General features: G+C 42.7%; 1 protein-coding gene across 1 annotated transcript; it reads right to left on the reverse strand.

The window, feature by feature from the left end:
* Nucleotides 1–6,382: 6,382 nt before the first annotated feature.
* Nucleotides 6,383–10,644, reverse strand: eomesa (eomesodermin homolog a; the record flags this gene model as incomplete). The annotated part of the gene is made up of 6 exons (XM_084313408.1): nucleotides 6,383–7,130; nucleotides 7,463–7,524; nucleotides 7,747–7,905; nucleotides 8,190–8,311; nucleotides 9,122–9,276; nucleotides 9,938–10,644. The coding sequence occupies 6 exons, from the start codon at nucleotides 10,642–10,644 to the stop codon at nucleotides 6,383–6,385; spliced, it is 1,953 nt and encodes a 650-aa protein (XP_084169534.1).
* Nucleotides 10,645–14,561: the final 3,917 nt, after the last annotated feature.

A 14,561-nucleotide genomic window follows, 5' to 3' on the forward strand; every position in this document is an offset into this window, starting at 1 on the left:
ACATATATATATAGGCTTATATTATTCTAGTTACTTGTTTCATTAGGATTTAGTAGGTACTATATATGCTCTGCCCTACGTACAGTATAAGTACAGTCTGTATACAGACTGTACGTATACTGTACATAGGGCAGAGCATATATATAGTATCTACTAAATCCTAATGAAACAAGTAACTAACTAGATTATAATATAAGCCTACTGTTCATTCATTAGACACGTAGGCCATACTGGCGCACACAAGACTCTGGCGGCCTTAATATGTATACAGTACTGTACTGTACATACAGTACTGTACACATACAGGCACGCTGGAACTATAAAACGGCAGGGGGTGCTGGGGGGTCGCCAGATGATATTTTTTTTTTTTTTTTGCGGTCAGGCCACTGAACTTAGAAGCAGGCCAGGCCAGTGTTTCTAGTTGCACCAGCGCAATAGTTAGATAACCTAGGTGGGGAACAACCAGGAGATCACTGCAACTCACACAAGTTGGAGAACTATCTCTCTCTCTCTCTCTTGCTCTCACACACACACAAAGGGAGCCGGGCCCGCATGTGATTGGTGGAGGCGGGATCCTTACGAAAAACTGCTAATCATTGACACATGCTAGCCTGTAATAATCCCCCCCAGAAAAATGTACTTTGCATTTGATATATTGCAAATATATGCCATCACACACACTGTCATTTAAAGGGTTAGAATTATAAAATGAATATGTGGTGTTATGATCAGGGCTGAAGTTGAATAAAATATTGTATTTATCAATTACAAAAAACTGAAAATCCATAAAAATCTGTGTTGTTGCTAATCATACATATGCTAGCCTGTTTTTTAACAATAATTTGTGATGCCATCACAAACACTGGCATTTAAAGGATACAGAATTCCAGAATGCAGGAAATTAAGTCTTTGTAACAAAAAAATTCCTGGTGGGGGACCCCCAGACCCCCTGCTTAAAAAGTGGCCTGACTGGGGCTATATTTCCTGGCCTGAATGATTTCCCCAGTCCGGCCCTGGTTAAAAGCCTCCAATGCTTATTAGTGTGTGTGCGTTTGAACGTTTGCATGTTTCAACCATACATTTCCATTTAAAATACATTTTTTTTTACCTCCTATAATAGTGGGGGTCGCGGCTCTCTGACACCGTTTTTTTTGGGTCGCGGTCTGAAAAGTTTGGGAACCCCTGGTCTAGCCTGTACCCCCCAGACATGTTGCTGGCCCCGTCAAAACAGTATCCTATCAGCCTCTCCATGGGCAGGTCGAGGCGTAAATGTATTTTATACACAAAAACAGCGTCTCGGCTGTTGTGTCTGGGCCGGGCATTGTAAAAACCCCAAAAGAAGTTCTGAGCTTCCAAGTTGTCATCGGCGAACTGTATATTACACGAGAATTGTTCTTTTCCAGTGAGTGACATCAGTGGTTCCGTCAGCGCTCAAGCCAAAGATTGGGCTTTTGGATGCTTTGCCTCTAATTTGTCGCTGAATATCATGGGCAAACAGCTGTAAGATTTCGTTTTGGATGTTGTTGGACATCCAGTTGTCTCTCTTTTGGAGCCAATTCTTCAACTCGGGATCAGACTCGGTGCGCACTCTTTCCATCATGAGCTGCCATAACACCCCATCCCTATTTGCATCACCCCTCAGTGGAAGCCCCTGGCGCCCGAGGGGGGGTATAGGGGAACAGACTCAGTTAACTCTTCAATACCTGATGCTGAGGCTGAACCTGTCGTCTCTGTCTCTCTCTGACGTTTATCAGATTTAGTGGGACTGTCACTGGGACCGGCGGGACGTTTCGAAAATAAATCTGATATTTTTCTTTTCTGCGAGTGAGACATTCTGTGCTAGCAAAGTCTGACTACTAGCTAAAATCGACTGACTGCGCAAGCACTGTATCACAGTAGCTCAGTGCTTCGTGCCGCGTGGGAAGGGCGGGAGACGGGAGGTGAATACAATTAGTTGTTTCACCTGTCATTCAATCAGTCTGTGACAGTCTGTCATCACTCGAAAATCTACTCGGTTTTACATGTATGATTGTGTACATACAGTAGTGTAATGAATGAATGAAAACTTTATTTAACAGATTGGAGAATGGCTACAATACAGTACGGCTCAATACACACAATATTAAAAAAGTGCTTTGAGCAGGATAAACTTATAATATACAGTGTTACAGTTATACAGTTACAGTATATACAAATATTTTTTTGTATCCACTTTTTCTCCCATTTTCTATATTTTCTCCCATCCCAATTTCGTATCATCCAATTCAACCCTCCCCTGTCACGAACACTGTTTCTTGCCTCCCACAAGCCGGCTGCAATGTGGACTAAGTCATACATAGCACAAGTCCCCTCCAGTACTTGAGGTAACAGCAGTCGCATCTTTTCACCTGCGCAGCTCGATCTCTCAGTGGCGAGGAGTAACGCGTGGGAGGCTCACGCTGCCCCCGACACTTCCTGATTCTACTGCGCGGGCGCACCAACCGACCTGTAGGAGTCGCTGTCCACAACGCCCGATCCCCACCCATCAGTTTCCCACCCCCTAATACGGCCAATGTGTATTAGTACGGACGACCAGCTAAACTGAAAGCAAATGTGGAGCGCTGGGCTCGAACAGGCAAGCCCAGCGTCTCCAGATTTCGTGGCGAGCGCCTTGCCCACTACGCCACATAGCCGCCTACAGTATATACAAATATTTGATAATTGAGAGGGGGTGCTGCAGCCCCCCCCCGCACCCCCCCTTCCAGCGTCCCTGTACACATATTAAGGCCGCCAGAGTCGGGCGTACCATGAGCGGACTGCATGGTTGACTGTATACGGTCTACGGGGCTTTGCTGCTCTCCTATGACAAGGCATTAACACTTTGAGCGCCACGCCGTGTTTTCCTTTTTACCCCCTTGAATGCCACGGTCCACTCCCAATGTTAATGTTAATATCGCCTAATCTATGTTTTAAATTATGGCTATGTGTCTAATCTGCCCGTCGCTTATCAAAGAATCATTTTCCAGTCAGTGTTGTCAAGGCAGATTGGTTTTTTATCGCTTCATTTCCGTTTGAGAGCATTTTGAAAAGCACCCGTTTTCAGGTGAAAAACAACCTATTCTATGATAATCGCCTTTTACTGGAATATTCCAGAACGTTGATATTTGTCGGCCTATTTATGAATCGTTTTCAAATAAATGCTAGATGATCAATAGTATAGTATAGTATATCAATAGCTGCTTTAATTTCCTCATGGATTTTACAGTGAGCACATATCACAAAAAAGCTTATATCTCCTCGAAAACTAGTCTGATTATCCTAACACTGATAACATAGATTCCTTACCTGACATCAGATGGGTATCCAAATGGTATATTCCAATTCCTGATCACCATTCGAAAAAATCGATAAGTATATTGATCCAACGTGTGCAGGCATGCAGTGGTGGTCAAACGTGGTTAAGCGCCGTTTAGGCTACGTCACTGAGGCAGAAGTGCGCGCATCCTATTATTATGCAAAGTCTAGGTGATAAGTGCCGGCCGCGACGACACAAAAATGACTCGTTGCGCCGTATTCCCCCGGCCGGCACTTATCACCTAGACCTAGACTGTGTGTGCGTGTGTGTGTGTGTGCGTGTGTGTGGAGTGTTGGGACGTGTGTTATGTGACAAAAGACCGCCCGTCTCGTCCCCAGCTCCGCCTCATGAAAGAGGAGAGAGACATGTATGCGCGTGCGCGGGAGCGTGCGTGCACGTGTCGTTTGGCCTTGGCCCATATTACGACTGCACCACTGAACGTGTGTACAGTATAACCCATGCTCGCCGCGGCTCAGAGGATCCAGAATGAACTCTGGTAACTCCGGCTGCATCAGTGGACTGGAAAATGTGGACTGGAATATTTTTTTCCCCCATCCATTTTCATTGAGTTCTTTCCAAAAGGGTGATTTACCATCTGGGAGACGATAGGGGGCGCTTTTTTCACATCTGATCGCCAGCGGCCCCTGGATTTCCAACGGTAAGCTCGGGTGATGCAATATGATTTCAGATCGCTAAAAAAGAAAAGAAAAAAAATCTGAGAAAAGCCTTGACGTGGCTTTCAACGTAAGTATCGTAAACCCGAGATTAGCCGTGAGTGGCAATCAAAGTGTTAATGGAATAATAAGCCTATACTGCGTTCATTCATTACGCGTGTAGGCTATACAGTACTGCATGTGTGTGTGTGTGTGTGCGCGCTGCGGCAGGTGCACCGAGCTGTACTATATATGATGCCAATACATTAATCGAATCTAATTTCAATGGGTCGCAAAGCGCTTCCGCGTCAATTTCCACACGGCTGCATCATTAGTTGTCTTATAAGGAGCGTTGTTTTGTATGCAAATGACCTGAACGGGGACGCGCATTCGTGTTTGAGACATGGTGCCATTCCCCAACGCAGATATCACAGGTGCGACCGTTTGAGCCACTTAAGACATATTCCCAGCACGTTGGGGACTCAGAGTGAACTTGTCATTGATTCTGTCTCAGTCGGTTCCAAGATAAGTCTTCCAAGAGAACTCTTTGGAAAATATTCGGGAATGAGACCCATTGTCTTGACTGGGGAACATGCTTGTCTTGTTTTGCGCCTCACAGCCACTGGTGGGCAGAAGTCAAGAAGGCGAGAGAACACAACAGAGCCAGCAGAAGCCCTCATCAGATGCTCCCGATATAAATCGCTGACACGAACAAGAGAGCCAACAGGGCGCATTTTTTGTCTCCCATCTCCAATCCCCCCCAGAGCCTATTTCTTACAGCTTTCCTGTGAGGCCAGGCAGGGCAATCAAGAACTCTACCTTGTTAGAAGGTGTTAATTGGAGTTATCAGATTCTACACTTTCTGTCAAGGAGTCTGACGACAGAATTAATTAGAATTCTGGAGTATGTAAATCAATTCAAATGAAATCCCTGAGGGGAGAGGACTCGAGCTGTTTTCACTAATGAGAGAACAGGAGCCGAGAGGACTGTGTGAATGTTTTGACTTTTCACTTCGTGCCGTTTTTTTTTATATATGTATTGCCTTTCACTAATCTATGTATAAAATGGCCATATAGCCCACAAATAAAGGCTTCAAGTGGCTGAATTGGTGGTTGATAAATAACTAGTCATTTAAGAATGACTCATTTAATAATTCTCTTAGGAACATTTGGGAGCTATAATGTGTGAAAAGTGAAAACACAATGGAAATGACAGATGGAAATTAGTAAGGAGTTCTTTTTTCAATCTTTGAAGTATTTATGTTTTCGTTTTTTTCTTTAACATGTAAGCCCAGTCAATAAAAGAATAGCCAAATTGCTACTGAACGTAGCTATATATATAGGCTATTTGTGGCCGCACTGCCCAGGGATACAAAGCCCTTCATTTCACATAAGTAGACACAATGTGGTATTTTTTTCTTTACAATTAAATTAACTATACATTGTTATGGTAAAGTAGTATGTATGCCCTTAAATCTGAGGCTAAATTAATTAATATCCACCCGAGGCCTATGCTTTTTCAACAGTCTTGTTCTAACGGCGGTGTTCTTGGATAGCCTATAGTCTTTATGGCCTATACCTCGCGCATAGACCACCGCAACACTTCCGGTATTTTGATCAACATTAATTCATTTGACCCCCCCCCCCCCCCCCCCCCCCCCGGGGGCCCCGCTCTTCCTCACGAGCTCCATGCAACGCGGAAGTGCATTGGAACATGATTTTTTTTTTTTTTTTTACCTATATGGCCCGCGGCAACACATCCGTATTCCTAAATAGTTTATGGCCTTATGTAGGCATATAGGCTATGTAGGCCATGTAAAGAGCTTACAACATCTATCCATTTCAACGCTGCTACTATAGTGGTAAATTGTCATTTTCTTACTTTCCCCACTCAAACTTAAAAAATTTATTAAAATTCAGTTGAATAATAATATTTTGGACTGACAACTTGTATAATTATTCATCATCGACAAAACAGCTAAAGACACATTTGGACAAAGCTTTATGAAAAGCTGTTTTATTACCCATTTGATAACACCTCCATTAAGACAATTTGTACAAGATACATCACATTCTAAAGTGCACAAATACTGTACAACAAAAGGACTTAAATAAAATGTTAAAAGAAATCACATTTGTAAAAAAAAATCTAAAATAATTTTTTTAAGAAAAAAAAAAGAAACCCTGTAACATGCTTCTTCAAAAAACAACAATCACTATGCATGTTTGTGCTCAGGTATGTGGGAGGGGCTGGTCTGAGGAAAGAACCATGTGCAGCTTGGCAACACTAAGCTTTGGCACCTTTAGAGAAAAGAGAAGAATGCCGTTAACAAGGAGTGGAGTTGCACTCAAAATAACAAACCAAATAATCATGTTCAATTTCAATAAATACAGTCTTAGGGGCTTGTGTAGAACGCATAATAACCCATGCCTTTAGGGTTCTCCTTGTTGAAGTCCTCCGTGGTCAAGTCCTCACATTTGATAGTCGGGGAGTTGTCGGTGCTGGAGCCCCCTGGTGACATCCGGCGCCTCTTGCAGACCATAGAGTAGACCCCGGAGTCGGTTGAATCCACCGACTTCAGTGAGTGAGACGTCTCGATCCAGGAGGAGGCCGGGGTGCTCTCCTCTGGCAGCTTGTCTTTCGTGGCACCCAGCTGGTCGTCGGCGAAGGCCGGGGGGCTGGGCCGGGGGGACCAGGGTAGGCCCGTGGTCATCTTGCGTTGGTAGGTGCTTCTGGTGCCCCAGCCTGCGGCCATGGAGGCAAAGGGCGAGTCAGGGTAGTAGCTAAGGGCGTGGGAAGTCTGCAGGGGCAGCGGCTTGATGCCGTAGGACAACAGGCTGCTGGTGGAGTAGTCGTTTTCGTACGACAGGTCCAGCTTGTTGGAGCTGGCCTGCTGGACCGGCGTGACGAACCAACGCTGGGCGGAGGCGGCCGCGGTCGGGTCCTCCCCTTGGGGGGACAGGATGCTGTTCGTCTGGGGCACGGCCCGTTCGCCGTAGAAGCGATTCTGGGGCAGGTTGTTGACAAACTGGTCCTGGAAGAAAGGCTGCATGGCGTAGCGGGCTCCAGGGACAATCTGGTGGGAGCGAGGGGAGTCTGTGGGGGACGGGGTCAGCCGGTCGCTCTCCGGGGCTGTGTACATCCTGTTAAACAGAAGCAGCAGAAGAAGAAGAAGAAGAAGAAGAAGAAGAAGAAGAAGAAGAAGAAGAAGAAGAAGAAGAAGAAGAAGAAGAAGAAGAAGAAGAAGAAGAAGAAGAAGAAGAAGAAGAAGAAGAAGAAGAAGAAGAAGGAACATGGAAGAAGAAAGAGGAACATGGAAGAAGAAAGAGGAACATGGAAGAAGGGCAGAATATAAGTCAGGGCAAGAGAAACGAGCAAGTCTGCAACACTATAGTGAAAAAAAATAGAAAAAAAAAACATGAACCAACTATACTGCCCACAATGAGCCTCTACTAGAAAAATGCACATTACTTACGAGTCGTAATTGTCCCGGAAACCTTTGGCAAACGGGTTGTGATCTATCTTCAGCTGTGTGATCTGAAAATGAAACCGTATACAGATTTATTTAAATTAAATGATGCTCAAATAAATGAAGACATTGGACGTTTCTATGGTGTTGACCAAAATGTGTTTTGTTATCGTCATCATGCGATGCTTATTATATCTAGGGGTGTCTTTTCTACCTTATTGAACTAGCAAATGCATGTCAGAATCTATAATGCAAATCACGCAAAATAATGTATTTTCTTATATCCTTACGTCGGTGTTCTGGTAGGCGGTGACTGCAATGAACTGGTTCTCTGGGAACGTGAAGGTCTGGGTTTTGGCCTCGTTGTTCATGTCCTCCACCCCGTCCTCCTTCACCTCCACAATGTGCAGCCGAGGCTGGTATTTGTGAAGAGACTGCAAGACAATCATCTGCGAAGAGAAGATTTTTTTTAATTTATTTTATTAATAAATACTTTCACACAAAAAAGACAATTTAGGTCAAACATTTAGTTTGTTTAATTTGACTGTATGTTCCATTTGATATGCCCCATTTAATAGAAATAATTTTAAATAAGGCAACTTTTGTTTTATAAATGGCTTCAGATATATTTTGGATACAAACATCAAATATTTATTCTATGTAATAATTATATTCAAAACATCCAAATCCCTAGTCGTGGTCCCCCATAGTAAAAAAAACAATAATATCTGACCTGTGTGTTGTTGTTGTTGGCCCCCTTGTTGTTGGTCAGCTTCAGCTTGCCAAAAGAGATCTCCTGCCTCATCCAGTGGGCACCAGTGTTTGGAGACTCAGGGTGAACGTACATCTTGTTGCCTAAGAATGGAAACAAAATAAATCAAATACAAAGTGAGCATGAGATGAGTCCATATGTGCAAATAATTTGAGTCTAAGGATATGAAATATATTTCAATATACTATTACATTTTATATTATATTAGTCGTATTATACACATAGCTAAAAAAAAGAGAAAACAAGACAATTACATGATTTGGTGAATGATCACGAATAAAGAAAAATGTAAAGGCTTATCAAATTACGTGTAGGCTGCGAGTATAGTTTCATGCCTGCACAGCAAAATAATGCAATGACAAAAATAATCATATAAATGTCATCTTTTAACAATGACCTCCTTAAAGTGTATGTGCATTTCGATTTAATAAAATGATCCGTTTGCTTTTCTGATGTCTCAATATGGGGACATTTAAATTAAAATCATTTCAAAGCATAATCACTAACCCATGAGAAATATAGGCCAATTCCACTAAAACGAGGGGGAAAACATAAACGACTTTATTATGCATTTTGGCAGGTTGGTGCGATCCGTCTGAAAATCATATATAATGTGTCGTGCGTTTAAATATTGGTTTTAAAATTAAACGTTAATAGAATTACACAATTATTTGAGGAAAAACACCACATAGGAATATGAAGGAGATAGCCGATAACCTCGAATGGAAATTGTCTAAACATTTAATGACAATCGCACCCAAACTTTAACCAGACATCTATAGCCTAACGAAAATACTATAATTTTGCGTTTTAAAATGTGCGCGTTTCTTCAGTCAAGTCGTCGGGCATAAGCCTATACGTTTTCTAAAAGGTTTTGTTAGACGTTAACTCACCTTGCATGTTATTGTCTGCTTTTCCACATGTCACCCACTTTCCACCTTGAAATCGCCAGTGGTTCGGATCTGCCAGCACTACTTCCACAAAGACGTTGTAATGGGCCGTTAGATTCAGGCCAGTGATGTTGAAGCTCAGGAATGGAAACATTCGCCTGGAAAATGGAAAAGTTTAGTTAGTCAACTAAGTAAAGTTGACAGAATGGTCAAACAAAATATGTACAAACAAAATTCGAATGTACAAAAAACTATACTCCATTGAAAGTGCATGTCTTCCATGTAAGATTGACCATCTTTATAGGCATAATTTAGGCTCATGTTAACGAAATGTAAAAAGAAAACCAGGTTGCACATAAACCAAATTAAAATCGAATAATCTTTCACAACCTATACATATTCACGAACGCAGTTGCTGCAGACTATAATTTGGTTTGTCATGCGTAAAATTATCGTGCGTAAAACTATTGCAAAAATGTTGACACAGTTGAGATATATAAATCACCAAATTATGTGATCAAACATGTTTGGATTAAAACAAAAGATATATTCTCCGTGGCTTGTATAGGCTGCGTTGGGCCTACAAGTTTCAAGTTCTATTTGTCAGATACAATGTACATTACAGTAAAATGCTTGGTTTATATGAGCCCCCTTGGTGCTTCATATAGTAAAAATAAAAAAGAATAAAGACCAAACACTATACAAAATATACAAACTAAAGTACAAAATGAGGTACAAAATGCAAGAATGCTCAATTAGGTCACATCTTTAGTAATAAATAGATAAATAGATGGATAAAAGCGGCGCCTATCTGCTCACCTGCCCTGCTTGGTGATGATCATCTCCGTCTGGTGTCGGTGGAACTTCAGCCACAGGGGTCGGTTGCACAGATACACTTGGGCTCTCGCTCCCGCCGCAGACCCCGGGAGAGACATGGAGCCAATACTCGAACCCGTCCCGGGATATGAAGGGTACAGGCAGCCGGGACCCTGGCCGAACTGGTACCCTCCACTGCCAAACTGGCTCCGGCTGGCGCACACAGAGGAGGAGAAGCCTGCGGGCGGCAGGACGGATCCGTAATGAAGAGAGGCCGAATACCTGGAGCCGGTGGATCCGCCATAAACAGAGCCCGTCTGTCCCGCGTAAGGAAAGAGCGAACACGGGTTCGCCATGTCGGAGCTCGTCTGAGAGGACGAGATGAAGTATCGATCAGAACCAAGTTCGTCTATGTTGTAACGCCGGCCACTTGCCAGGTCATCCTCGCCGAGGACCGGTGAGCCTTTCCTTCCATCCAGGGCGGCTTTAGTCCCGCTGAAAGCATCGCCCTCTCCCGCACCCATCATGTCTCCCACGCCGCTCAGATACTTCTTGGGCGCGTTACTAGATTCGGATTCCGTCCGGTCGACCTCTTGATAATCGATCTGCGACGGCCCCGGGCTGTTATTGGCACTGTCTGACGACGAGAGGTTGTAAAACGTCTTGGGTAAACTGATGCTTGCGCTGGGAAGAATGTTTTCTAACTGCATTGTCTTATAATATTGCCAAACAATACAGATTTTGACACTCCAACGTCAATCTTCTCGGTTGTAAGACGCGACACCTCAGGCGCGTTGGTTATTATCCCTCCCCTGTCTGCAGATACGAGGACCTTCTCTCTCTTACCTAGATTTTCAACTCCGATTATGATCTGCTCAGGGATCGTTCAGGGGCTCTTATAAGATCCACTTCTTCGCACAGCCAACTCACAGCGAGCGTCAGGGGAGGAGCTTTTGGGGATCCATGAACAGGCTGGAGCCCTTTCTACATCCAATGGTGGAACTGCTCTAATTCAATTACACCTAGTGTAATAATCGACATAATGTTAAGAGGCACTTACTTTGCACCGGCTAACAAAAGGTATTTATTTACTAATTATATCATAATATATCATGAGCAGGCCAGGTGCAAGGATATTAACACCGAATAGCCAGATTTTACCCCAGTTGCATTGCGAATTACGCATGTAAACAATTATTAGCTTGGTGGTTTAGTTGCTATTATTTTAATGCAAGACTCGGGAGAGGCCTGCACCTGATCTGAAAGACGAGAACGAGTAGCCTTGACTTGTCTAATTTTCCAACGACAGCCTCCACTAATTAACTATTCACTCTAAACTTTACAGCCCCTTTGTCCGTCTCATTCGAGTCATTTCAGGTCAATACAAAATTATTCAGTATATATGCCCGATTGCCCGATGATTTACAAGACCAAGACGATTTTCTCAGCCAAGAGAGAGACTCGTTAATCAAATTGCACCGGCGCTGGGAGTGGGGAGACGGCTGAACCTAATTGTCCATGTTGACACTATGGCTGCACGCACCCTAGTTGGCAAACACCTTTATCGATTTTCAAAATGTAATTCAAGTATCCCCACCTGAATAAATATATAGCCTTCGAAGTTTTTTTTTGTTTTCTTTTTTAACTAAGCGCAACGGCATACTTATCCTATTTTAAGCAGGTGAAACAATTCGTTTCCAGTCGTGAGCGCCAGCGGTAAGCGTGAATATGAAAAACACAGACGAGTCTAACCAACAGTGTCACGACACCTCACCTGCAGGTGCTTGTGGTCATTTATATATTTGCAGTTTTGAAGTGTAGACGATTATTTATTCGACAGCACGTGTTGCATATCCCATATGCAATGATATGAACACACAAATGAACAGCACATATTTTCATACATTTGTTAAGAATTACACTGGTAATGCAAGTAAAAAAAGGCTAATTTACCTTTTGGAGTTTTTAATATAATTTCCAATTAAACTAGCCTACTGTTTATAAAATGTGACTGTCCCCACGGGATTAGCTTTCTCATAAAGGAAAATATCTAATTATTTTTCCATCTGAGGTGGCTGGTGATCAATAACGAAGGGGCAGCTCGTGAAAAGAACTTGACTACCGCCTGCTGCACCCGGTAGCAAAACTGCTCCACACACCGGTGGTACCAAAATAAGTATAGAAGGGCACTGGAGTCTGGAGTCTGGAGTCATTGCCCAAAACGAGGGGACGGCCTACCTACAATGCCCGTCTGCAAGTAGAGTTTTGATGGTGGAGGCAGCCATCGTGATAATATACTGTGGCTGGCTGAATGCATCTCGTTTATATATTCAATTATGCTTACAACATAAAATGCTTACATTGTCACTTGCTTTCTGAAAGGAAATAAAACATATAATTTACGATTGAGGATTGGGACTGCACTACTGCATCATATGACTCTCTCTGTTTCATACACACACGCACATAGAGGGGGTCAAACAGTATTAAATAAAATATGAATATTTATAGGTTATTTGTATAAATGTAATTTAATGTATGGTCGAAATAATGTTGCGTGTGACAGTGTATGGCCTATTATGCTTTTGTACGGCGTGATAAGCAGGACAGCGCTCTCTAGTGCGTGATCGGTGAACTGTTATTATCCGGGCTGATCCTAATAATGATCGAGGATTGATTGATTGATTGATTGATTGACATTTTTATTAACAGATTGCAGAATGGGTACAATACAGTACAGCTCAATACACACAATTGTTAAGGGGATGCAGACCAGAGAAAGAATTTCGTCTTGTTTACATCAGGGTCCCTATTTTCAATTCATAACATTAGAGCGTGCAAATATGTATATCTGTGTAATGTGTGCAGTGGGTGTCTGTGTGTGTGTGCACGCACATACTTTACACTTAAAATGTTAAGTATTTAAAATGTGTGTGTGTGTGTGTGTGTGTGTGTGTGTGTGTGTGTGTGTGTGTGCACATGTTTTTTTACTTAAACTATTAAGCATTTAAAATGTGTGTGCATGCCGAGGAGAGAGTATGCCTGCATGCATGTCTGTATAGCTGTGTAATGTTTGCAGTGTGTGTGTGCAAGTGTGTGTATACATGTGTGTGTGTGTGTGTGCATGTTAAGGAGATGCATATGCCTGTATGCATGCATGTCTGTATATCTGTGTAATGTGTGCAGTGTGTGTGTGTGTATAGTGTACGCACATGCTTTGCATTTAAATGTTAAGTATTTAAAATGTGTGTGTGTGTCAAGGAGAGAGTTTGCAGTGTGTGTGTGTGTGTGTGAGGGTGAGCTGGTGTCGGGGCAGGGGTGAGATGAATTTGGGGGAAACGTTACAAAGCTGAGGGAGAATCTGGGTTGGAGGCAGATCAGCTCACGACATACTGGGAGGGAGAAGCTGACCAGTGGGCTGTTGATGGGAAACACGGCTCAAGGCATCACACATGATGTCAGTCAGATCCACGATCCTCCCCACGTCTGCATGGAGAAGCACCTTGAAATCCTCCAGAGATAACACCAATCAACACCAGTCAAATTCAAACACCCTACATTTTTCTTCTTTTTAAATCACTTGAAACCAAATGATGCATATTTGAACCCATTAGATGAAGAGTTGCACATGTCTGTTTTTGAAACGCTTTGAACTGCCAATGTGCTTCTATAGAATGTCCCATGTGCCTGACCTGAAAGTACACAACCTCTCCTTTCCTTAATAAATTCACACATCACTCCCACTTACAGTCTTGCAATCTTTATCCCGTATAATGACATTTGAAAGTATCTCTCAAAGTCAAAACCTATTAAATTTACTTACAGAAAGTGGTTCTCCTGAGGAATGACTTTGTCCAGTTCAGTCCTTCTTTCTTCTGGTTCTATGAGGCTAATTGTTCCCACCAATCTGGAAAGATGATAAATCTGTCTTCAGGGATCATTTAATGCCTTCCTCTCTGCTCCCCCGAGGAACTGAATTCTACAGGGAGCCTTTACAAAAAGATGACACTGGTAGAGAACGGCTAAGCGGTTTGGTGAAACAGGGTAATTCCGTAGATCAATAATTTGCTTTTAGACTCTGGGGCCAAATCAGGGGGGACCACTTGCCTTAAACGGTCATTCTGTTTGTCTCAGAGGCTTTGGGGGAAAGTAAAGAGCAATTCTTACACACAGTGGAAATGGGAAGTGTAGCTTATGGACTGCAAATAGAGGAAATGCACACACACACACTTCATACAGAGGTAGGCTATAGGCCTTCGTGCAGAGGCTATATGCCTTTATACAGAGGTAGGCTATATGCCTTTATACAGAGGCAGGATATAATACAGAGGTAGGCTTTATACAGTTTCAAGCTCAGGTTTTGTTTTATTTGTCACGTATAAAGTACATGTACATTACAGTGAAATGCTTGGTTCTGTATGAGCCCCTGAGAATGTGCTTCATACAGTAAAAAAGTAAAAAGAAGAATAAAGTCCCAACACTACAAATATACAACTAAAATACAGCCTAAAGTACAATGAAGTAAACAAGCAGACAATGAGGTACAAAAATGCACAAAAAACGAATAATGCAAAATGCAAAAATGAGGTATGGATGTAGTGCAAATATTTTTGTAATAAATAGATAA

Source organism: Notolepis coatsorum (genome assembly GCF_963971535.1).
Source record: "Notolepis coatsorum genome assembly, chromosome: 4".
Lineage (NCBI taxonomy): Eukaryota > Metazoa > Chordata > Actinopteri > Aulopiformes > Paralepididae > Notolepis > Notolepis coatsorum.